This window comes from Podarcis vaucheri, assembly GCF_965113315.1.
Source record: "Podarcis vaucheri genome assembly, chromosome: 6".
Taxonomy (NCBI): Eukaryota; Metazoa; Chordata; class Lepidosauria; order Squamata; family Lacertidae; genus Podarcis; species Podarcis vaucheri.
The window spans coordinates 79,887,207-79,913,307 of NC_138764.1; the positions used below are offsets into that span (position 1 = coordinate 79,887,207).

The 26,101-nt window shown below is 44.4% G+C and overlaps 2 protein-coding genes across 9 annotated transcripts in view; one reads left to right on the forward strand and one right to left on the reverse strand.

The window, feature by feature from the left end:
* Positions 1–26,101, reverse strand: part of LOC309534148 (uncharacterized protein) — a 344,509-nt gene that overhangs the window by 300,526 nt on the left and 17,882 nt on the right. The window lies entirely within an intron of this gene.
* MYBL2 (MYB proto-oncogene like 2) lies at positions 1,416–24,832 on the forward strand. Of its 2 annotated transcripts, none has more exons than XM_082226032.1 (14): positions 1,416–1,662; positions 4,522–4,609; positions 5,421–5,489; positions 5,682–5,774; positions 7,059–7,279; positions 7,591–7,747; positions 8,369–8,641; positions 10,866–11,243; positions 11,881–12,020; positions 12,403–12,502; positions 13,469–13,582; positions 14,802–14,918; positions 19,293–19,421; positions 21,659–24,832. In XM_082226032.1, the coding sequence occupies exons 1-14, from the start codon at positions 1,643–1,645 to the stop codon at positions 21,785–21,787; spliced, it is 2,028 nt and encodes a 675-aa protein (XP_082082158.1). In that variant the 5' UTR covers positions 1,416–1,642; the 3' UTR covers positions 21,788–24,832. The 2 variants fall into 2 exon arrangements, with proteins under 2 accessions (XP_082082158.1, XP_082082157.1); XM_082226031.1 differs by having other exon boundaries at positions 1,417–1,662; positions 19,272–19,421; positions 21,659–24,831.

Consider the following 26,101-nt stretch of genomic DNA (forward strand, 5'->3'; position numbering starts at 1 on the left):
AGGCACCCTATATATAGAAATGAGCAAACCAGTGATATTTTAGGGAGCAGGCTAGCAGGCAGGGCCCATGACTTACATCATAGGAGCCTACACAACACAAAAACACTGTTGCTGTATGTAGGTTTTATTTTATTTGTTTTTTATCTTGTATTTTGGAAATGTACATCCAATTTTTTTTCCTTTAATTTTTTTGTGGGCCGGCCCCCAAGAGAGTGGAGCCCTAAGCTATGTTGTTGTTGTTTAGTCGTTTAGTCGTGTCCGACTCTTCGTGACCCCATGGACCAGAGCACACTAGGCACTCCTGTCTTCCACTGCCTCCTGCCCTAAGCTATAGCTATACAGTATGTAAATCCGGCACTGCCTGCAGATGTTGAACTGGACTCCAACTCCACTGGCTATAGCGGCTGCACTAGATAGGAGTTCAACATCTGGAGGACCATAGGTTCTCTTTCCCTGTACCACCTCTTGATCTCATTGGTAGCTTGCTACCCTCTTACTGACTTTGTGTTCCTCTGCCTGCTAAGGCACAATAGTCCTTCCGGCACTTTCTCTCTCTTGCAGGGGCTTGATCAGCTTTTAACATTTCAATGGCAGGCAGAAATCCAAAGAGTGAAGCTTTCCCACCACTGAATTAGTGGAGGATGGAAAAGGCACCGCCTTTTGAATTTCTGCCTGTTGCGCAGCAATGATGAAAGACGCAGATGCTCGACACTCTGAACTCCTCTACTCTTAACCTCTTGGAGGAAGGGCAGGATAAAAGTACTAAACCGGAAAGCGTGAAGCGTCGTCCACTAACCCCAAGAAAACACCCCCGCGTCGGAATTCATTAATGGGGAAAGTTACATTTTAGTAGTGCTAATAAGCGAACTCTAAAAGCGAAAGGAAAAAGGGACGCTGCTCATTCAATCTCAACACCTATTTTCCTTAATAGGAGAAAAAAACCCCAAAATAAAGAGGCGGGTTATATAAATACCTGCAATCCACAAATACAGTCAGTTTAAGAAATGTAGCACTTAATAATAATAACAACAACGATTTCGCCTATTGAAATAATGAGAAACCGATTGCCCCCATCTTATTTCCCACGTAAGCATTTTGGCTTTTGTTTCTTCATTGCTTGCTGCAGTGTCGCAACACCATATTTCACTTTCTTAGATTTGGAGCGGCTTTCTCCTTTAAAAAGGAAAATAAAAACTTTATGTGGGTGCTAATAGATAGAGAGATAAGTATACAAAGTATACAAAGCTGCAACTTGCCCGCGCGCGCCACTTTTTTTTGCCCTCCCCACCTCTTCTTCTTCCTCCGCCTCCTCTTTTTCCCTCCCAAGAATACCCTGTGTGTCGTCAGCCTCGCGCGCGCAGCGTCACTCCGCCGGAAAAGGTGGCTGGCTGGGGCGGAGTTGGCGCGAGATAGGAAAGTGCTTTTCGGAGTCCCGGGCGGGCGCGAGCCACGGAGCTGCAGTTGCAGCAGTAGCAGCAGCCTGGCTTGCGCGCGCGCGCTATTCAGAGGGGGTCCTTTAGCGGCATCCGTCTCCCCACCCCCCTCCAAGTTCTGATAGCCTTTTCTGTTCTTTTGAAATTTTCATTTTTCATTATTATTTTTGGCCATCGCATGATTTGAACGCAGAGGGGAAAAAGGCAGGATGTCTCGCAGGGCTCGCTGGTGAGTTGCATTTGAGACGGGGGGGCGGGAAAAGAGAATATTGCAGCTGTTTTTGGAGGCATCGTTTAGCGTGGGTTGGAAAGGTGGTGGGAAATCCGTTCCCCGCCTGTTTTTTGTTCCTTTCTCTCCTCTCCCCCCACCCTTCCGCCCCCCAACCTACCGTCCATGGTAGTGGAGCATGCACAGGGATAGATCTGTAAAGTTATATCGCGGATGATTTATTTGCCGCGATCTGAAAGGGAGAAAGCTGCTTAAAGCTGCTTTAAAGGTGCTTAAAATGGCCCGCGTGAATTTGCAAGGGCGGGGAGAGGAACTTAGCTCTTTTTTGCGCCAAGCGGGAGAAAGGAAGAGCGTCACTCTGCTTTCCCTAGTGATCTATTTTGTCCTTTTTTCATCATCATTATTAGTATTAAGCTGATCCTTTTGCAAGGAAGAGCAGTTCGGTTATGAAAGTGATCGTGGGCCACAGTCTGGAGCGGGACCCCCCCCCCCCATCTTGTTTAGAGGCCTTCTGGTGCTAAAGCAAGGAGAGGAACTGATAACGAGCTGGCAAATACTTGAATTGGGATTGCCTGGGTGGTGGACTTAATGGTTGTTATATGAGGACTGCCAGGTCCAGGTACCAGGTGGGGTAGTTGGGAAAGCTGTGAAAAATCATGGCTTATGGCTGCATCCTAAACTCACTTTACTGGGCGGTAGGCCCCACTGAATTCAATAGCGCTTACTTCTGAGTAGACACACTGTATCTGTGTGGAGACTGCTGGGAATGTTCTGGCCATTTAGGTTGCTGTGAGTTTGAGAAACTGAGGGAGGCAGTGGAAGACAGGAGTGCCTGGTGTGCTCTGGTCCATGGAGTCACTAACGACTAAACAACAACAACAATGATGTGTGAAAAGCAGCATGGCATTACTTATATTATTTGGTGTTGCGTTTATAGCTCACATTTTCCCCCAAGGTGTTTAAAATGGTCTCCCCTTTCCCTGTTGAGCCGCACAGCAAGTTACCTGTGAGGTGCATTAGGTTGGGAGACCAACCATCATGGTTGAGGGGGAATTTGGACCCTGGTCTAGTCTAACACTCTAAATAAGCACTGCACATGTAAGTGGCCTAGATGCCTGCTTTTGGGCCAAACTAGGGATGTGGAAGGACGCGGATGGCGCTGTGGGTTAAACCACAGAGCCTAGGACTTGCCGATCAGAAGGTTGGCGGTTCGAATCCCGGTGACAGGGTGAGCTCCCGTTGCTCGGTCCCTGCTCCTGCCCACCTAGCAGTTCGAAAGCACGTCAAAGTGCAAGTAGATAAATAGGTACCGCTCCAGTGGGAAGGTGAATGGCGTTTCCGTGCACTGCTCTGGTTCGCCAGAAGCGGCTTAGTCATGCTGGCAACATGACTGTAGTCATGCTGTACGCCGGCTCCCTCGGCCAATAAAGCGAGATGAGCGCCGCAACCACAGAGTAGGTCACGACTGGACCTAATTGTCAGGGGTCCCTTTACCTTAGGGATGTGGAACCTGTGGCCCAAGGACGTGGGTTGGCTTCCAGTTCCCATTAACCCCAGCTAGCGAGGCCAATGGTCAGGAGTGAGGGAGTTGTAGCCCAACAACATCTGAGGGTCTTGGACTTACCAGCCCTGGCCTAAGCCGCTTTGCCCACTAGAAATATTTGTTCAGGGATTTTTTTGAATCCTTCAGTAAAAATATTCATGAATATTCTAACTGGCTGAGAGATTGGATGATGTTTTTACCTAGCCCTAGCAGTGGTGTTTTAATTTAGTTTATTTGGTTGGGTGTATATCCCACTTGATCTTGAGGACTTGGGCGAGTCATATAGTGACTTGGTGACTCATACGGTGACTGTTCCATCAAAACTCTGGCTACCAAAAATCTGTTGGAATAACAATGTCTTGTGCTTTGGTAAGCCTCCAGAGAGAGACAATCCAAAGATGAGGACAGCAGCTGGATTTGCAAATGGAATCAGTGGTTTTGAAATAACATATAAAATTATATATGGAGCCTTCTCCCCCACTGCTTGTTCTTCTCTGTTTCTTAACCTTTTATTTCCGTCTAAAGCTGCAATTCTGAACTCTCCTTACTTTCTAGTAAGTCCCACTAAATGTCTTATGCACATGCTTAAGGCCGCTTATTTTTATTTAATTTATTGAAGTGTTTGTAATCTGTCCTTTCCATAAAGGTACAAAAGTTACAGTAAAAACAGTCAAAAACATCAGTTTAAAAGGGGAAATTCATATTGCAGCGGCCTGTCCAAACAATTAGTACAGTTTTCAGAAGTTGCCTAAAAGCAGGCCTGGGTGGTTACTGCTGAAGGATTGATAGCTCAGACACTTAATCTCAGGGTACTGGATTGGAGCCCCATGTTGGGCAAAAAGATTCCTGCATTGTAGGGGTTGGACCAACTCTACAATTCTATAGTTCTGTGATTCTGCTGGTAGCAAATTCTATAGGGCAGGGCCTGCCACACTAAAGCCTCAACCCCAGTGAAGTTCAGCTGAACCTCATGGGTGCAGAGGATCTTGGAGATCGAAGTAGAGCATAAGGAGTCCGGTCCTTAAACTACTTTGTCCCCAAGTTGTTTAGGACTTTGTGAATTACCACAAGTGCATTGAACCTGGCCCTGTAGCAAACCAGCAGATGCATGCTCATGTTCACAATGAAGGAAGTTTAAGTATTTGTTTTTATCTACCTATCTTTCTCCTTTGTATTGTTTCAATGGGTTCTGAGGTATGGGCTGGAGATTCTAGACGGTGGTAGAATATTGGGGGGGGGGTGTAATTAAAAATCTGTAAAGCAAGATACTTACATACTCTCTTTTCCCATTTGCTTTTAAATTTTGTTTGCAATAGTGAAGAGCAAGATCAACTGCATTACCAAGATTCAGATGCATCTGAACGGCGGGATAACAGATGCAAAGTCAAGTGGTCACGTGAAGAGGTATGTCTTGTGTAGATTGTGTTGAGGAAAGTAGGGGGTGTGGCCGTGGGGAGCTTAGCTGAATGGAAAACGCTTTGCTGACATGCAGTATGTGCTACTTTGAAAATCCTTGCAGAAGTCCTTGTATACGCATCCAATAAAGAAATAAAATGGGAAATGGAATGCATAATTTGCCTATTCCAGCCATGTTCCCCTCTTCTCTCCTGCTGCTTTCCCTACTTTCATGAGGACTAGAAACTTGCTTTTAAATGCAAACAAACCCAGACATTCTCCGGAGGCCAAAGTTCTGTGCTTAAAGTATTGCATGTCAGATTGTTGGAATACATATAGCATTACTTGTCCCAAATTGGCCAAACAGAGTGGGGAAAAATATGAACCAATGGACTTGTGTGTATGTGTGTATCTTGTTAAAGACCGGGCTTTTATTACCATCTTAGCTATTGTGCCATGAGGAGAGGCTCCTGGAGCAACTGCGAAATACGCATTCTGTCCCTGACAAATAAGATGGAGCTACCCAGTTCGTCCTGCTTTCCGCTACAGCACCCTGCTGGTTCAGAGTGCAACACAAGATCTAGTTTCTAGCTAGCAGCTCTGTTTTCTGGGTGGCACATAGAAGTAGCTGGAATGCTGTGTTGAAGGTCAAACCTCTGTTCCTTTCCTTGCCGTGCTGTATCTCATGATGTCATGGTGTCACAACTTCTGTTTTGGTAAATTCCGTTATATTGTTCCTGAAATACATAACTTAGGTAATGAAACAACATACTGTATGTGTTACTTGTGTGCCAAAGCTGATGGCTTTGCTTTTTTGCAGGATGAGCTCTTGAATTCACTGGTGACACAGTTTGGACATGACTGGAAGTTCCTAGCAAGTCAGTTTCCTGTAAGTGGAGTTTTTCGACAGAGTGGAAGGTTTTGCTGGTGGGGTGTTTTGGAGCAAAGAGGGGTATGGCAGAGTTGCAAAAGATCAAGCTGCTGGTTAAAAAAAATATCTTTGCCTAATACTTTTGGTTTCTCTTTATGCCTGCCTTATCAATCTTCACTTTAGCATGTACTTATTTACGTTTGCTCATAGAACCGCACTGAGCAGCAGTGTCAATATCGCTGGCTTCGGGTGCTAAACCCTGTCCTGGTTAAAGGCCCTTGGACTAAACAAGAAGATCAGAAGGTAACTATTTCTCAACATGTGTCTCTTATAGTTGAAGAAATTGGAATTCCATCTTGCAGGTAGAATCTCTCTAGAATCCCAGTATTTGAAAGATTCTGCAGGAGTGGCTGCCGCTCTTCATCTATCAAATACAGGGTCTATTTTGTCCGTGGTACAGATTCCTAACCCTAGCAGCTTTCTGGTAAGACTCTGATTTGATTCTTAAATATCCTCCTTAAAAACGCACAGAGAACCATGCTGCCTTAACTCTCCACCATCAGCCGCTATCCTAAGCTTGCAGTCCTGTGTGCTTTTACGAGGGAGTAAGTTTCTGCGAAATAGGCTTGCACCTTTAGTAACTTGGTAACGTTTGTTTGTACACTCCATGCAGCCATTGCACTGTCCTTAGGATAAGGTAATTCTGGTTGCTCGGTAGAAATCGAACACGAGTTACCTTATGCTAATGGATGTTAAGTTGGGCAATTGTGAAACAGCAATGTATTAATAGGGTAGCAAGCAAAGAAACTCATATTATTGTCTCAGTGTAACTGTTGAGCGGTGCTGCGGTGTGGGATGGTGAGATCTACACCCCACCTCCCGCAATTCAGTGGCTGCATGGAGCCTACACACACACAACTACACACATTGGATATTCTCAACCCAGTCGGGAGCTCTGCTTTTGCAAGCTACCCAGGTTTATTGAGAGAGCCGTTTGCATGTAATTGTACATGCACAGGCTCCCTGCAGCTATTCAGTTGAATGCTACACTCTTGCACTGAACTCAGAAGAATTTTTCTTCTGGGTAGAATCATAGAATGATAGAGTTGAACATATTCACAGTGAAGAGGGATGCAGGTGGTGCTGTGTTCTTAACCACTGAGCCTTTTGGGCTTGCTGATCAGAAGGTTGGCGGTTCGAATCCCCACAATGGGGTGGGCTCCCATTGCTCTGTCCCAGCTCCTGCCAACCTAGCAGTTCAAAAGCACGCCAGTGCAAGTAGATAAATAGGTACTGCTGCGGCGGGAAGGTAAATGGAGTTTCTGTGTGCACTGGCTTCCGTCACGGTGTTTCGCTGTGCCAGAAGCGGTTTAGTCATGCTGGCCACATGACCTGGAAAACTGTCTATGGACAAATGCTGGCTCCCTCAGCCTGAAAGCAAGATGAGCGCCGCAACCCCATAGTCGCCTTTGACTGGACTTAACAGTCCAGGGGTCCTTTCCCTTTTCCCTTTCATGCACAGTGAGGATGGAGTCTGCCACCGTGATCACACAGTGATTAACAATTCGTCCTTTCCCCCCTTATGAGGTCACTGAATTAGTGAAGAAGTATGGCACAAAGCAATGGACGCTCATAGCCAAGCACTTGAAAGGCCGGCTGGGCAAGCAGTGTAGGGAACGCTGGCACAACCACCTGAACCCGGAGGTGAAAAAGTCATCGTGGACAGAGGAAGAAGACCGTATCATTTGTGAGGCTCACAAGGTTCTGGGGAACCGCTGGGCTGAAATTGCGAAGTTGCTTCCTGGGAGGTAAGTTCCTTATGGACCTTTGCATTCTTCTGTCCCATACTGGGATGGATCTATCAAACAAGAAAATGGAGGAGGTTGGTGGGTGGCCCTCTGCTTTGCATGCAGAAGATCCCAGGTTCAACCCCTGGTGCTGGGAGAAAGCCCTGTCTAGCACTCTGGAGAGTCACTGCCAATCAGTGTAGATATTATTATTAACCTAGATGGACCAATCAATGGTCTGACTTGGCCCAAGGCAGCTTCGTCTGTTCCTAGGATGCTTCTCCTCTTGTGATTCACTTTTCAATGATGTGTGTGCGCTTTCTGCTTTACAGGACAGACAATGCTGTGAAAAACCACTGGAATTCCACAATCAAAAGGAAGGTGGAGACAGGAGGCTTTCTTAGCGAAGCAAAAGACTCTAAGCCCCTCTATCTCCTGGTGGAGGTGGAAGGAAAGGAAAGCCAAACTGCACAAGAAGTCGAAAGCCAGGTATTGCAAAGCATTTTTATGTCTCTGATGAAAACTTTATTAAACAAAGAATATATTTAGGCAAACTTCCAGGTGATAGTGTCACAATATTCTATACGGCCTTAAAGCAATCTGCCTTTTCTTTGGTACATTGGAATAAGGTTGCAAAATTCGGTTTTACATTTGTAAAGCATCTTGCAAAATCCACTCATTTTTTTATTCAGGGATCCAGATGAAATCAGGAGTTTTCTTTGTAGCCAAGATGCTGGTTTTGGAATCAATGAAGGCAGAACTGTTTGCATCATAACTGCTCAACTTTTTCTCATTTGCATTTTGTAATCCAACAGGAGTTGGCACCGAAGCTTCAAAATAAATCTTTAACAACACAATCCTCATATATCAAGAACTGGTCTGTGGGGTTAGGACTGCATCCTCATTTAGATGCTTCGGAAATGTTTCATGACTTTGTGCTTTTACTGTGAAGGGTGTGATTTAGCACTGCCGAATACTGTTTTGGACATTGGCTCCTGATTTTAGTACCTGGTTTTGCAGCCTTGATGCTCTTTGAGTGCAGCCATGTACTTGATTTGCTTTTATTGTTGTTGTGTAGTAGTCACACAAATCCTCGTTTGCTTTCCACAGCAAACCTTGTTGACAGACTGGCCTGTTCAGGCCTTGGAAATAAAGCAGGAGGTAGCCATGGATGAAGAATCTGTTGGCCTGCCAAAGCTGCCTCCTGAGCAACTCCCAGAAAGCCTGGCGGACGACAGTATCGCGGGAGCATCAGAAAACACAGCGCCTGACAGTGACCTGAAGGAAGGATCATCTCAATACACATGGGTGGTTGAAGCAGGCAGTTATTTGTGTACCTCTACGGCCCCAGCTATTACAGAAGCTCTGGACATGATTGAATCTGTAAGAAGTGGATTGATGTCTATTTCCGTAGTACGGTCAGGGATGAGGAGTTTGCATGTAGGCTTTGCTCATTATAGGCTCTTTTGAGCTATGATCATAATCACCATCAATTTTATTTGTACACTGGTACCTCTGGTTATTAACTTAATTCATTCGGGAGGTCCGTTCTTAACCCGAAACTGTTCTTAACCTGAGGTACCACTTTAGCTAATGGGGCCTCCTGCTGCCGCCGCCACGTGATTTCTGTTCTCATCCTGAGGTAAAATTCTTAACCCAAGGTACTACTTCCAGGTTAGCAGAGTCTGTAACCCGAGGTGTTTGTAACCTGAGATACCACTGTATGCCGCTTCTTGGTAGAGCCATGCTCAAAGCAGCTCACAGCAACATGCAGAATAAAATATAACAACGTTTCAAGATAATGCTCTATCAGTGGTTCCCTATTATCGCAGTGCTGTTTTTAGCAAATGCCAAGCCTTGGACCCCCTACTTTTGAAAATTTTGATATCTCTGGTAGTTTTTGTTACATGAATGGTGCCGTGAAACCCCTGGGTGGGGTTACGCAGACCCCCAATTGGGAACCACTGCTCTAACAGCTACAACACAATTTAACGCCAATATCAATAGGGCCAACAAACATCTCAAGTTAATCACCCGCCCTGTGGAACGCCCTCCCACCAGATGTCAAAGAGAAAAACAATTACCAGACTTTTAGAAGACATTTGAAGACAGCTCTGTTTAGGGAAGCTTTTAATGTTTAATGTATTTTAATATTCTGTTGGAAGCCACCCAGAGTGGCTGGGGAAAGCCAGTCAGATGGGCGGGGCATAAATAAATTAATAATAATAATAATAATAATAATAATAATAATAATAATAATAATAAATTATTATTATATCATCACTGTAACAGTGACTAACTATAAAATACAAAGCATCCAAATAGCAGCACAAACAATCCCCTCCCCACCTTATCGGCAGGGAATTGGCACAGTAGGGGCGGTCGTAGTTGAGGTGTGAAAAAACCATGCTTGGTGCAGCAAAAGAGAATTTTCTTCCCTTTTCATGAATGTGGAGCCATCCATTGATGGTGAATGGGGTGGCAGGTTCACGGCAGACAAAAGTGAGGACTTCTTCACACAGCACATAGTTAAACTATGGAGTTTTTCTTCATGGCATGGGGCGATAGCTACTATAGAGGCGGGTTAGGCAAATTCATGGAGGATAAAGGCTATCAATGTCTACTAGTCATGGTGGCTCGATGCTACTTCCAATCTCAGAAGCGGCTGGGGAACACGTGCAGGAGGTTGGTGCTGCATTCATGTCCTGCATGCAGGCCTTCCATAAGCCTTCCATTGGCCACTGTGGGGAACAGAATGGTTATTAGATATCCGTTTGGTCTGATCCAGCAGGGATCCTTTAATGTTCTTGGAAGCACTTTCCCTCCCTCCAGTTTACTACAGTTTTTTAGTATTTGTGACTGAGACAATTTAAAACTGGCCTGCCATTATATGTAAAACGAAATCCAGCTATGCTGCATTTTTTTCCAGTGTTGGGTATTGATTTTTCAAGCAAAGTTTGTAAAGGATTGGGGCACAGGTTTTTTGCACTTAAGTTCCCATTCAAATCAAGAGGACTTGCTGTATTTTTCGCTCTATAGGACGCACTTTTTCCCCTCCAAAAATGAAGGGGAAATGTGTGTGCGTCCTATGGAGCGAATGCAGGCTTTCGCTGAAGCCTGGAGAGCGAGAGGGGTCGGTGCACAGCGCGCCCTGGGCTTCGGGCAGGGATCCACAAGCCTTGGGATCTGCAAGCAGCGCTCCCCCCCCCAGCCCCAAAGAGCAGGTCGAAAGGAACCCAAAGCCTCCAGGCTTCGGGTGAACGCACCTTGAACCCACAGAACGCACCTTGTTTTAGAGGGGGAGAACAAGAATTTTTTTTCCTCCTGTTCTCCCCCTCCTATGGTCCGGTGCGTCCAATAGAGTGAAAAATACGGTAAGTTAGATGTTAAGTTAGCTTTTATACATGGATTTGAATGGGATCTCTGTGAAAATAACCTGCTCCATATCCAAGGCCTAAGGTTCCAGTTCATAGCTCGTGCACTTGGTTTGCATTGAAATTGCTCAAATCTACTTGTGCCAAGTTATTCTGCCACCCATTCTGCCCTGCCACATTCTTTGTCTGCAGTTTTATCCTCCCAAACGTTCTGACCTTTCCTATTCTGGCAGGACCCAGATGGTTGGTGTGATCTGTTTCAATTTGACCTCCCTGACTACCTGTCTACAAGTAACAGCAGCAGCCCAGATAGGCAAACATCCCTCAAGCCCTCCTCCACCTCGCAGAACGTGACAGAGTACCGTTTGGATGGCCACACCATTTCGGACCTGAGCAAAGGCAGCAAAGGCGAGCTCATCCCCATCTCCCCTTGCACGGACATGAGCTTTGGTACACCGCCTTCTGTGCTTAAGCGGCAGAAGAAGAGGAAAGTCGCACTCTCGCCTGTTCCAGAAGGGTGGACCAGTGGCAACCTCTCTTTCCAGGACTCCTGCAACAGCATGACGCCCAAGAGCACCCCTGTCAAGACGCTGCCATTCTCCCCCTCCCAGGTATGGAGGTGCAAGGAGTGGGCAGCAAGAGTGAGTCAGTGGCCGCCTTCATGCATGAAATTTTATCTTCTGCAAATCACCCTTTTATTCTTGAGTGATGTCCTCCCATTTATTAATGGTTCACTGGAGCTCATATGGCTTTTATATGGAGATTGCTCACTTGAGTTGGTAAAATCAATGGGAACCAGACAGAAACACAAAATTTGCTTTAGAGCCTGCTTTCTTATAGTATTTTTTTTTTAAAGTCATGTTAGATATTCTTCCTACACTTCCATATTTAAGTATACAGCTTGGAAGACCTTTATCCAAGAAAGATCAGGGTGTCTTGGTCGCATGACTTTTGTCAGAGATAACACAGACTGCTTTAGACCCTCACTCTCCAGACATATTTTACAGGTCTTGGACCTACTTGACCACAGATTCAGCCACTTGTGGTGGAGGAAGGCACAGCCTCCCATGCTTCCTTATGGCCAGGTGTTTACAACATGGAAAACTGTCCTTGGTCATATTATACTGAATGTAAAATCCAGGGCTCAGGAATCGCCACTCAAAGCTGAAATAGATTTGAAAACCAATCCGTTACTTAATCCAATTCAGCTGATGTGTGTCAACTCCTCTAATTTCCTTTCTTTGGCAGTTCCTGAATTTTTGGACCAAGCAAGACACTCTTGACCTTGAGAACCCATCTTTAACTTCCACTCCTGTGTGCAGCCAGAAAGTGATAGTGACTACCCCGCTACATAGAGACAAGACACCGTTGCTTCAGAAAAACTCGGTGTAAGTATTTTCTTCCTCTCATTCTCACTCCAGCGTGTATCCTGTAGGCTTAACGGATATGTCTGGGCCTAGTGTTCAGTGTTGGGAGCACCTAATCCTACAGTGACACCAGTGAAGCTACAGTGTTGTGGTCTTGGGCATGAGGGACCACTGTGCGTTCCATGCAAATCCCACTGACCTTCCTTCAAGGAAGAGCATGTGAGCTGGTATTTTTTAATTGTTTGGATATCTGTTTATATTGCTTGTATGCTTCCCAGTAACAGTGTTGTCTGGGTAGCTTACAATCAAGGAGGAATTAGAATACAACAGTTAATCGACAAGTTATGAAGTCTATAAGACCTAAAAATTCCCGCAGCAAACCTCTCCTCTTCTGTGCTTTCAGATTTGTGACACCTGATCAGAAGTACATCACGGACAATACACCTCATACACCCACCCCTTTCAAGAATGCTCTGGAGAAGTATGGACCAATTAGGCCTTTGGTATGTCTCTCTCTCTCTCTCTCTCTCTCTCTCTCTCTCTCTCTCTCTCTGTGTGTGTGTGTGTGTAGCTGTATAGCTGTTTTGTGGGTCCTACCTGTATTGCATTCCATTGTGCTACTGCTGGGACCGCAGTGCTATACGTAATTCTGGACCAAGTCCCCCATCTTAAGCAAAAACACCAAGCCAGCATTCAGCAGAAAAATCCTTACATTAGTATAGAATGAAATGATGCTTCACATGAAAATTAAAAGATTAGCAGATTTCTAGACTGTAGGCTAGATTCAACCTGTCAGGTTTTTTGGCCTGTGAGATGGTGTTCTGCTTATCTGAACAATGTTGGTTTTTTAATAGTTTAACAAAGTAGGTACAAAACAGCAGCTTTCAGTTTCATTACAGCTCTCAGCAAGCAAAAGCACTTTAAGGCTGGCATTTTATTGTATTTTTCTCTATTAAGGAATCATGCAATTTCCTTATTTTTAGATGTTGTATTTTCCCTAAATGGCTATGGATGCCATATCAGTCAAGCTGTGTAATAAGGTTATGGGGACTTGATCTTGCCACCTTTTTTTTGGTTCTTCGTAAGGAGGATAAATATCCGGAGGCTATTGTGCTCCAATAGTTCTAAGGCTCCTGCAGTTTTTCAGACGCACAGCTCTTCCCTCAAAGCTGCATGCTGGGCTTTGCCGCTGTCTTTGAGCATGTAGGTGTTCTTGGGGAAACATTAGTCCTAAGAGAAGTGTGCCATGTGAGTCCTTCCAGGTCAGGTTAGCTAAGAGCCAGTTTAGAGACACAGACTTTTGTGCGCTACCAGAAAGAGCCTTTATCTATGATGGAGATCTGCACAGTGGCTATGAAACAATTTTATGTTCTTGGCCTGTGCTACACATGTACTGGTCACAAATATTGTTCATGATGGAAAGTCTGGAAGTGCAACTTTTTCTCTTCCTCCTGCATCCCTAACGCCAGCCTCAAACGCCTAACCTGGAAGAAGATTTGAAAGAAGTACTACGGAGCGAGGCTGGTATTGAGCTGATCATAGAAGATGATGTAAAGCCAGAGAGACAGAAGAGGAAACAGGGTGTAAGTATATTGCACAAGTATGATCTGCAAGAAAACGGTGCAGTGTGGAGTGCTTCCCTTTAGGGTTTATCCCCTGCTCATCAAACCTTCAGTCGGCATTCAGCGCCCATTGAGCAGGTTAACTCCTCATTGAGGTGTTTTTACCAGGAGTAGGTGGATTCCTCTCAAGGGCGATATAGTTTCTAAATACTTTTGGTACTTCTGCAAACTGCAGAGTTGCTGCAAGCCTTCTGAGAGCTCCCTCTTGCGTGTGCATAGAGCCATTCGGGCTACATGAGGACCAGTACTGGAAAAGTGAGATAACTGCTCAAGTATGTAAGAGCAGGCTATGTCATTGGGACCATTAGGGTTCTGCAGGAATTTGATGCATCCAGAATCCTGAGCATTTGCTAACAGTATTGGCTGCCCCCCCCCCAAAATAAAGTGTGCTGCATCATCTTTAAAAACTGGTAATAATACATTCATTGTGGACCACAGCAGATTCTCTTTCCCATGCTCTAAAAGGATGCAATTCTTCCTCAGTTTATATTTGTCTACAAGCATGATATTTTGTCTATAGGCATTGCAGCTAGCAAATTCAGGGTATGGTTTGAAGCCAGCTCTGTACTTCCCTGGTGCTGTAGTCATAACAGCCAATGCATGTATGTGGTCTGCCAGTTTGTACATCATTATGGTGAAAGGCTGTAGCTCAGTGGTAGAGCACCACTGATTTTCATGCAGAAGGGCCCACATTTAATCACTCGCATATCTACGTAAGGCATGAAGAGATTCCTGTCTGAAACTCTGGAGAGCCACCGCCACACAGTCTGGGCTGGGGAACCTGTGGCCCTCTGGATGTTGCCAGATTACAACTCCCATCATTCTCAATGAGCATGGTCAACGGTCAGGGATGATGGGAGTTGTGGTCCAACAGCATCTGGAGGGCGGAAGGTTCCTCACCCCTGGTGTAGACAGTCCTACATTAGATGAACCAGTTGTCTGACTTTGCAGAAGGCAGATTCCTTTGTTTCTATGTAACTGCAGAAATAGTAGTATGGAGTCTTCCTGACAGCTGTCAAGTGTGCTCAAATGAATTCGTTCTCCATAACTTACTGGTGCCCCATGAAGCTTTCCCAGTAGCTCCCTTTGTTCTAAAATTAGTATACAATGCTACTTCATCCCCAAATTGTTGCCTACTGTTTATTGTTGGGACTTAAATATTCTTTTCTTGTCTTTCCAGATGCACAGGAGTCCCATTAAGAAGGTCAGGAAATCTCTAGCCCTTGACATTGTGGATGAAGACTTGAAGCTGACAGTTTCCACCACGGCCAAACCTGTTTGTTTCAAAAGATCTCAGGTGAGTCATAATCAGATGGGTGGTGGTGATAGTGGGGAGTAGATTTAGTAACTAGAAACTCTTTAAGATCATTTTAAAAAACCACAAGTATCTGGTACTCATTGTTCTGAATAAAAAAGCTTGGAACAGGCCAAACTATGAGACTTGGGACAAATATCTCACAGGCGTTTGTGTTACCTTTGCCAGAATGTAACCACAGTGGACAGCAGATTTCATCAGAGAAGTGGATGCTTCCTTCCCACAAAATACGAGATTGCCATTTTGATTGGAAAGAGGGTTAAGTCCCCCATTCTGCACTCAGCGCTACCTGAATCAATTCTGCCCTCCACCTTCGGGTGTATTTCAGTGAGGAACAAACTAGACAAGGCACTTTTGCTGTGTCTTGTTTAGTTTGGCTTTTGGATGCCTCTATATTTTTTTGTGGCAATGGATATGCACTGAGGCAGGCCATAGCTCAGTGGTAGTGCATTTGAATACAAAATGTCTTAAGTTGAATTCCCTGCAGTCAGTCAGAGAAAAAACATCTGCTGGAGATTTTCAAGAGCTGCTTCAAGTCAAAGTAGGCCCTATTGGGCTTTGATTGCCCAGATGTGTGGACCAGTGGGCACAGTTTGAATTTTGAGACAGTAGTGAGGGTGCCAACCAAAAAATGGCTGCCTTGGGGACATGACGTAACACAGAATTAAGAGAGTACAGTCATTATTGCTCCTCCTTTTCTGGATTGTGGAAAGTACAACCGTGAATGAATGAATGAACTTTATTATGGTCACAGACCAGCATAAGGAGTACAATTGTGAAAGGCACAAGAACCCTGTTTTCTCTAATGCGAATCCTAAACCAAAGTGAATTCTTAAAGAGGGCCTGGTCTTTAGCTTCTGCACAGTCTATTGCAGAGTTTTCACAACATAGATTTGCCCACACTTATTCACAGAAAACAAGTTCTAGGGAGTACCTGATCTCAGATGACCCTACCACAGGAACACTGCATTCTGGTTGCTAGGGAAAAAGAAAGGGCAAACACTGGAGATTCCAAGGATTACTAAAAAAAATCAGCCAGAAGCAAGGAAAGTGCAGTAAAGGGGAGATGGAAACAGCAGCTCATTAGGACCCCAGGGATTTCTACCACCAAACAACTTGCTCATCAATCGCAGCTTTGACTTCGCTGACAGGTGGGAGCAGCCAGGCTGACTCATTTCAGAGACATTTGCTTAGTGCATTGCAAGTGCCTTCAGCACTAGAATCTGGGAATTTAAATGAACGGTTTCCTTGTGAGGCAACCTATGGTGGCACTCATTTCTGCAGGTGGCATGTTAGTGACTTGCCTGTTCACGCTAATGAATTGCCTTGGAACTCTAGGTTTGTTTTTAACCGAGACAAATCCCATATGGCTTTTAAAAACAATTGCTGAATGTTTGACCCTCATTAATTCTGATACAATAATCAATGTTTGCTTGCTAACGGGGTGCACTTGTGCAGCAGTACAAACCGGCAGGCTGCGGCTTTTCCTGTGCATGCTGTAAAACGGTTAACCTCTGTAGAGTTGCAGCACAGCTACATTTGGCCCTTGCTGCTTTTAGCAACCATGCCGTGGCAGTCTGCCAATGAGAGGCTCAGGTTGTTGCAGGTAAAAAGGGTGGTAAAAATCTGCTGGGTGATTGGCTCATAAGAAGTGGGGAAATGGGGGAAATAAAATAAGATGAAACAAGTCTAGGAATGGTGTTGAAAAAAAGGACACTTTGGAAGTTGATAAAGCCAACCCGTTTCCTTGTGACATGTTTACAGTGGAACCTTGGTTCTTGAACTTAAGCCATTCTGGGAGTCCATTTGATTTCCGAAACCATTCGAAAACCAAGGCACGGCTTCTGATTGGCTGCAGGAGCTTCGTGCACTCAAGCGGAAGCCGAGTCAGATGTTCGGCTTCCGAAAAATGTTCACAAACTGGGATACATACTTCTGGGTTTGCAGTGTCCGGGAGGCGATTTGTTGCACAACTAAGCAGTTCGGGAACCAAGGTATCACTGTATTACGTTAACATCTATAGTAAGGGGCAGCTAATATGATGCTGCCAAAGAACTGATGCTTTTGAATTATGGTGCTGGAGGAGACTCTTGAGAGTCCTATGGACTGCAAGAAGATCAAACCTATCAATTCTGAAGGAAATCAGCCCTGAGTGCTCACTGGAAGGACAGATCGTGAAGCTGAGGCTCCAATACTTTGGCCACCTCATGAGAAGAGAAGACTTCCTGGAAAAGACCCTGATGTTGGGAAAGATGGAGGGCACAAGGAGAAGGGGACGCAGAGGATGAGATGGTTGGACAGTGTTCTCGAAGCTACCAGCATGAGTCTGACCAAACTGCGGGAGGCAGTGGAAGACAGGAGTGCCTGGCATGCTCTGAGTCGGACACCACTAAACAACAACAACAAATATGATGCCTTCCAGGTCTTTTGAACTACAATTCACATTATTCCTGATCATTGGCCATTTTGGCTGGGGCTGATAGGAGTCTGGAGTCCAGCAACATCTGCAGCGTGTCGTGTTGGCTACCTCTGATGAATCCATATGCATTGTTGCCCAACTGTACCCTTAGGTGGAACTTGTTTTGTGTGCTTCTGATTTGAGTATATATGCGTGTTTTCTCATAAATACATATCCCATTGAGTTCAGTTATATTTAATCCTGGTTGTGTGCTTAAGCATTATATTTTAAACATCTTCAGAAGCATACTGCACATTTCATAGAAACAGGGATTGGAATCTTGCATTTGTACCACTTAAGACCAAGTAGGACATTTTATATTTAATGCTCCCTTGTCATTGAAAACACTTCGCATATAACTTCTAGGTTGGTGAGTCAGATTTTTTTTAAAAAATATTGCTCTCTCCACCCCCAAATAAGATGAACTCTGAAGTGTTGCAGTGCAATACACCCTTTCATTTGTGTAACATTTACACAAATGTTGACTTTCACATTTATGATTCTTGGAGGATGGGAGACCTGGCTGCTTGTTCAAGAATTCACTGGGTAGACTTGGGCAGCAGGCCTGTTAACAGAATCCTGAGATACTTAAAAAAAACAACAAAAAAACCCCCCAGCTTATTAGGGTCAGCTGTCAGTCATAGGATAGTGAGCTGGCAAAGGCAGGTGTAGTGGTTAGCATGTTGGAGTTGCATGACTTTAGCCCTGTGCAGAATTACCTGGGAATATGCTCCATCGAACGCAGTACTCCTGATTGTACAAGTTAAACTTCTTAAAACACTGAGATTTAACAAAAGCGCTTTAGCCTGCTGAATTGCAACCTTTAGCTTTTAATTAAAATGGAAGCAACCTTGCAAATAAGTGTTGGCATTTAAATTGCAAGCACGTTTCAGGAACCCCATCCAAGGACAGTATTCTGCTCAATTATTTTCCTCCCGATTTCCACTGTAAAACTTGAAAACCTTGTTTTTCGCCTTGTTCACTTGCCGGAGCAAGAAAGGTCTGTCCGTTATCCTGGTGCTCCGGCAGATGATGTTGCTCCTGCTCTGAAAACATCCTGGAGCTTCAGGTTCCTATGGCCACCATTTCTCTTCTACCCACACCACTGTTCACACGACACACTACATGGAGTGGGAGGAGTCTGTGAGGGTTCACACTGCCTCTCCTGGGCTTACCAAGGGGCTGTATAAGAGCCAGGCTCAAGTCCAATCAACACAGACAGCACAATTTGCTAAGATACCCAGCTTCTAACCTGCCAAAAATGTTCCACACGCATTGTGACGAGAAAGGTGAAACCATTGGGAGTCCGTAGAAGCTATTGTTTTCTGTGGCCAGCAGGCAACCCTTTATCTTACCCTTCCATCATGATGTAAATGGTTGTGGGGTTTTTTTTTGGGGGGGGGAACCTGCCCTTGTTCTATGACTCATTTGTGCAGCGATTGGAACAATACGCATGATACTGTTATCCATCAGCCGTGTTGCCTAACCTCCTTGCCGGCAGGTGTCCATGACAATTAACTGTGGAGTAACGCCAAAGGTTGAGTTTTTCCATTATTCCACAGTAATAGTTACGGAGTTTCTTAGTCATGGAGACCCATTGCCGAATATGATGCTAGACTGCACAGCATTGGGCTATCAGGCTTATTGTTCTGATCGCTGCCCCAGTGATTGATTGCAAAGTCCTCTTTTTCGCTAGGAAGCTTGCACCGTGACAGACAGAAAGATAAGAGAAACTTGATTACATTAAATATTTGCTTCTTTGCCCGCCGCCGCCTCCTTTTTCTAAAAAGAGGACTTGGGAGGGAAATGAAGCAGGTTAATCTCAGCAATGCCATTGGTTGTATGTAACTTTTGTTTTTCCTTTTGGTTGATTGCAGTCTGTGAACTTCCTTCCGCAGTCCCTAAACCTCTCTTTGTCAAGCAGCAGGAATGACAGCAGCTTGCTCAACAGGGGCTTTGTGCATGTGAAGGCAGAGAAGGCCCCGTCTTCCAAGAGAATCCAAAGCAAATTCAGACCACCTCCTCTGGTAAGCACAGTCCATTGGGGAAACTTTGCAGGTGCCACAGTTATGGGGTTTTGAGAGACTTGCAGTACCAGAACCTGCCATTTCCATGAGCTTTGTGAATGTTGTGCCTTGCTCAAGTGCCAGGCAACATGGTTGTATGCCTGTTAATGATTTTGCATTTCTTAAATGAATTAAGGTCCATTGTGGAGTTTATGAAGAGTTGTGATGGTTAATTTTTCCATCATTTGACTAGAGTTTGCTTAGTCACTATTTCCCATATTGTTGTGTACAAGCTTAAAACAAAATCACTTATGGAGGGTGGTGTTCAACGAACCTTTACTCAGAGTAGACTCACTGAAATTTGAGCCCAGAATTTAGGTTATAAATAAGTGTTTTTAAAACAAAATTCTGTTGATAAAGAATCAAGTGGGGTTGGGGAGAAAGAGAGATTATCCTCCAGCCCCAGGTTCCATCAATATTATCTACCATGGTATTTTGTGTGAGCCTTCTTCTAACCTTGCTGAAAAGTTGTTTTCTTGAATTGATGGGCATAGAAGCTGCTTAAAAGTTTGTGGTGAGGCACCTGAAATTTCACAGCAAATCGATAACCTGTAGCGCCAATTGTGACACTAACTCCAGCAGTGTGAGTCTTCGGGTTCCCTGCTTTTTGGAGTGGTGCCACTGGGGTTAACCACAGATAACCACTGCCAGATGCAATTGTGGTTGTCATTCTGCAAATGTGGTTAGCCCAGTCTCCTGACTGACTTATTTTTAATGGTCTTGAGATTTTCAGTCATTAACCTTTCCTGGCATTGCTACAGCAGTTAATGCATAATATTCAGGGAATGGGTCTTAGGAATGTAGGAAGTTGCCTTATATCCATTTATTCCTTTTATCGGAGGGTCCTTTTTAGCTGGAGATGTTTGGGGCTGAATTTGGGGCCTCAGCCTGTTAAGAGTATGCACTTGAACACTGCCCCCTCCTGCTTCCCTATCCCAACTCTCACCCTGTGCAATACTTGAGTAAGCTGTACAACTCCTTGCCTGGCAGGCTATGCCTCTGAAAATATGATCCAAAATGAGTGAAGTTCCTTCTTTGAAGAAATCGTGCAGTTTGTTCGGAATTCAGGATTGTTTTGCATAATTCAGATTTTGTGTGTGTGTGCGCGCGCGTAAAGTATGCAGCCTTATAACAACAAAGAGCCTGCTTTTGAGACAGCGAAGGAAGAGATACAGCACTGGCGTCTAAAATCATGCCTTTGGTGGGGTGGGCAAGTGAATGTGCCTATTGGGACTTGGGCTCCCAGGAAACACATAATTAGGGCTATCAATACAGGGCAATGTATCCAATAAAGCAGTTCCATTAACGTAAGAATTTCAGTTTGCATAGCAGAACTTATGCATCCCTAGTGCCCTACCCTGATCTGTTCTGCAAGGTTGCTGGAACTCCCAGAACAGTTAAAACTATGGAATTGCTTCCCACTGGAGGCAGTGATACCCATGGAATTGTATGGCTTTACAAGAGGATTAGAGAAATTCATAGAGGTCAAGTCTATTGGTGGCTATGTTCGGCCTCCGCTGCCAGAGGCACTATGCCTCTGAATACCAGCTGCTGCGAATTGCAGGTGGGCAGAGTGTCCTTGCTCACAGGCTTCCCACAGGCATCTGGTTGGCCACTGTGGAACAGGTTGCTGGACTAGATGGGTCACTGGCCTGATCCAGCAGGCTCTTATGTTCTTAAAGGATTTAGGGGGCATGTGGGGAGAGGAGATGGAGGGGAAGCTCCATGTGCAGTGAAAAGCCCTTACAGCGTTTCCCAAACTTGGGCCTCCAGCTGTTTTTAGACTACAGTTCCCATCATCCCTGACCACTGGTCCTGCTAGTTAGGAATGATAGGAGTTATAGTCCAACAACAGCTGGAGACCCAATTTTGGGAAACCCTGCTCTAACAAAACTACCTAATGCTGGATACAGCCCTGGGACAGTATACATTACATGGCTTAAACCCACTGAAGCCTTTCGAGTAAATTCACCCCCCCCCCAAAAAAAAAAATTACTAGTACTCTATGCATTTAAGTTATTTGTAGCACATCAATGGTCAGTGAGAATTTGGGGGACTCATTCTCAACTTTTTGCAAAAGCTTCCCTATGGGTTCACCTGAGCCAATTCTGACTCCTGAGTGAGAGGCTAATTTACAAAACTGCATCAAGAAGCTTTCCCCAAAAGTGTGCTTGCTTATTTTCTCTTCTCTTCCTTAGATGTCGAGTGCTTGGAAAACAGTGGCTTGTGGTGGTTCTAAAGACCAGCTGATCATGCAAGACAAAGCTCGACAGGTCTTGGGCGTGTTGAAACAGAACCACACATCACGAACATTAATCTTATCTTGAAGAACTCTTGTAAACTCCTGTAGCCATGGGTGGAGGGAGGGAGAGGAAGAGAACTGAACCTGGAATGGCATTCTCATACTAGCTCCTTCTTTGTGACTCCTGAGCTCTACCATAGATGTCCTTGTTTTGATTTATTGCTCTAAATTCTGGGTTCTAAGCATGATATAGAAAACAATGTTCAGAAAAGAATTTTATTTTTAAGTTTGGCAACAGCCCTGCATTAATTGAGCTGAGACATTCTCACTTCCCTTGAGAAACCTCTACCTCCCTTTTCATTTTGATAAAAAAGAATCAGTTGGTTTGCAAAGAGGGACATAAGAGAAGTGAATCAATTCCTGGGGAAGAGAAAGCCCTGGACTTCTGGATTTGGTTTTGCCTTCTTTGAGATTCTTCATGTGTAATTATGCTTAAAGTCCCTGCCCATTCCACCTGGCTCTTTTGGAACTTTTGTCTGATGGTAACGGGCAAAGGGATTGAGATGGAAGGAAGAAGAACTGCTAGCAGTTGGAAATGTCTGCAATATGCTCTTTAGATTGCACAAACTCTGTGAACTGGGATGTGGTCTGTTGCACTATGTAAAGGTAGGCATCCAAACCTCTTCTCCAGAATATTGCAGTCTAAAGAGTATCAAAATCACTGCCTCCAAAGAGGTACACCATTGCCTCTTACCCTGGTCTGCTATTTCTTGCTAGGTTGCATATGATGTTGTGGTTTGCTTCTGAGTATTTTATATTTCCAAGTCCACCAGATGGTGCTGATGCCAATCTTTTCACTCCAGCTCTGATATAAGGAAAGGTGCAGTCTGCTTGAAGCGAGCTGGTCTGCTCAGTGCTGGGAGAGTTAATCGGCTTTATCGCTTCACAACTGCTATGGTAAAAGGAGCTTTTGCAGAGATCTGTGTAAATCACACGTGAGTGAAAGCCTGGCCCATACCCCTTGAAAGAAAGCGTGTCCTAGATAAGATACGTCTCTGTCTTGCAGTACTTGTCTTCAGTCATGTTATAGATAGGTTCTTCAAAGCACTCTTACACTTTGCTTCAGATTAGTTTGATGTAATCCCTGGGAAAGCAATTCAAACAGATCTTCCCCAGTGTATCAACCTTTTCCTTTTAATGGCCTCCACTAACCAGGCCTGAGCTGAAACAAGAGAGGCCAGAGAGTAATGTGGTTCTGTGTTGTATACTCCACAGCACTTCATTGTCTGGGGCTTTGTATTCTTCCTGGGCATATCATGAGTTGTGTTGTCAGATCAATCCTGCAGAAGGAGACATTGTGAAAACTGCATTCTTAACTGAATCAGTTCTAGATGCCTAAAATGAATTGCAAATTGGTGGCCGACACCACAGATTTCCATGCTTCCCAACCATCTGATGTATGCTAACAGCCACTTCACACATTTTCGTTTTTACAGCTATATAGATGAATGACAAATAAGTTAGCAAATGCCTGCATCAAACAGGTACACTAGGCAGGAAGTGGTGATTGGCTGTGGTCCCCACTGACTAACCAATGCTTGCCTTTGCATAATATGTGAAATAATCCTTGCAACCAGTGTAGTGCATTGATTTAGAGGACAATCTGGATGTAGGAAGTCTAGTTGTATAAAAAGAGCTCTGCTGGATCAAACCAAAGGCCGGTCTGGTCCAATATCCTGTATCCCATAATGGCCAATCAGATGCCTCTGGGGAGTCCACAAGTAAGATAGTTGTTTCTGAGCAACTGGGACACAGTCATGGTTTCTCTGATCTTGTAGGTACCATAGCCGCCATGATAAGTAGCCATTGATACCTCCCATGAATTGATCTAAAACCCCTTTAAAGTTGTCTAAATTGGTGGCCATCTTCGCATCTTGTGAAGGTGAACCCCATAGTTTAGCTATGGGATTTGTAGCTCAGTCAGAAGTGCTTGGACATTTTAAATGTGCATCTACATCCTGCACCTTTTGGTGGGTGCTTTAATGCACATGTGTGGACAAAGAAAATGGATTTGACCAATGCCTCTGCAACATGTTCTTATGGAGGGCGGCATGCTTCTCTTATCTCTCCATCGTTCAGTCTTTGAAATAGCACTTTAAGTCAACCTGTGCTGAAGAGCTTATTGGATCGCTCTGGGCAAGCAAGACCCCATTTCTCAGCCTAACCTGCCTCATCGGATGGATGTAAGACAAACAGCATGGCTCTGAATTTTTTGGGGGGGAAGGAACTGTTGTGAAAGTAAGACTACTTCGTCCGCAGATGTCACAGTTCGTTCCGATGTAAATGCCTGTTTGGAAAAAACAGGTGAGGTTTTCTTGGTGAATAATTAGTATTATTTTTGCTTTAAGAATTTATCTTTCTTAGAACCACTGTCATGGCTAAAACCCTAAATAAATTATCATTCATTGTAGAAAGTGAGGCCGATTTGATTTGGAGTCTGCTCTAAATTAAAAGATTATGATGAAGGTATTAAAAGCCATTTCTAATCCCATAAATCTGATTCTACCAGCGTGCCCTGCTATGTGTTTATTGCTTATTAAGGAAGATCTAGTGCTGAGCAAATTTCAGGGGAAATGAACAGAGGGAACCTGTTAATGACAAAGACAATTAACTTTTAATTGGAAAGCTCAGACATTTCCTGTCTGAAACACATGCCTGGCCATGTTATCCCCGAGTCCTAACACCTGTAGAATAGGTTATATCATTGTGAGTCTAGGCTCTTAGCTTGTTGCACAGGAATAGTTCAGAGGAGAAGGCTGGTATATACTTTGTGGTATTCTGGGCGTGAGTTAAAATAAAAAATGGTGTGGATGTACTATAAAATTATTCCTGTTCTGTAAGGTGTCAAAGATCACAGGCTTACCAAGTGTGTTCAGGCTAATGAAACTGTGGGACTTGAACATTAAATAGCATCCTGGAATCTGCCCGAGAGACCTGTAAAGGTGGCTTATGGTGTGAGGGGAACAGTGTGCCTATGAAAAGAGAAAACTGATAAGCAACACAGCCTGCTGAGGAGGAAGATGGCCTGAAAGGAATCTGTTCTTACCAATGCAGATTGTCTGTCTTGGAAGAATAAGAAGCTCCTTCATCCATATACATTTGTTGTGAAGATTCTTGCGTGTATCTAAAGTGGGGTCAGCAAACTTATTCAGCAGGGGACCAGTCCAGTGTCCCTCAGACCTTGTGGGGGGCAGAACTATATATTTTTTTGGGGGGGGGAATGAACGAATTCCTATGCCCCACAAATAACCCAGAGATGCATTTTAAATAAAATCACACATCCTACTCATGTAAAAACACACAGATTCCTGGACTGTCTGCGGGCCAGATTTAGAAGGCGACTGGGCCTTCTAAAGTGGTAAGGGGTGTGACACTTGCACCTTTCAGCATCTCAGGCAAAATATCCCAGGTCGTCATTGACATAATCCCTTCTGCCTGCTGGAGCCAAGTAGCCGCTCCGTCAATGTTGCCTGTGTCTTCCCTGTGACTATCCTGCCTCTGATTCTTATCCAGTCCCAGTTAAGAAAAGAAAAAGCAACGAGAAGACACTGCACTACTTACATTTTTAAAGGATTGTTACTGGCTGCTGTGTGCTTCCTCTGAGCTTAGTACAAGAAGCATGTGTGTTTGTCTCGTATTTTCTTTTAGGTGCAAGATACAATTCTTCCTAGCCAGAAAACAGTAGAGAGATGATGCTTGAAAATAGGTATCTGGGCTACTATTCTAGAATGCAGAACACAGGATCATAGAAAATTCCCAAGGCACATGATTGGTTTATCTAGCTCTGATTCTCCAGGATTTTTCAGACAGCCCTACCAGGAGATGGAAACTGGGACCTTCTGCATGCAGACCAAATGCTCTAATATGGAGTTACAGAACATCCTGATGAATGCAGATCACCTTCCCTTTCTGTTTTGGAGAGAGTCGAGCAGCAGTAATGCTGCGCTTGGGAGTAGGGATAATTGAGGAATTCAATCTTTGTGAATTCTTATACGAACTCACCTTATCTGGGCCTCCACTACTGAGCAGATTCGCCATGACTCATATCCGCCTTTGCATTTCCCTAAATGTTCGGATGAGCTTTTGGCTTGAAAAACATACCAGAAATTATGTTGTGAGAGAATGCATTTAGCAATACATATTGAAACATAGGATTGTATTCAACATAGTAATAAGTAAGTAGTTCTGTCTGCTTGCAATGGAACTTCCTCTCCTTACATGTTCTCTACACCTGTTCTAGGGAGCATATTTGGGGGTGGGGGGAATGGAGTGCTTTTGCACTAGTGGTAATCCTTGTGCTGATCAAACAGGATAGAAGACTAACTGCCCGCAAATGCAA

Bases quoted from the DNA above. Each gene is read 5' to 3' on its own strand.
- MYBL2 (XM_082226031.1), top strand. From the start codon at position 1,643: ATGTCTCGCAGGGCTCGCTG. The intron at 4,610-5,420 runs GTATGTCTTGTG...GCTTTTTTGCAG, and splicing joins TCAAGTGGTCACGTGAAGAG to GATGAGCTCTTGAATTCACT. The intron at 13,583-14,801 runs GTAAGTATATTG...TTGTCTTTCCAG, and splicing joins GACAGAAGAGGAAACAGGGT to ATGCACAGGAGTCCCATTAA.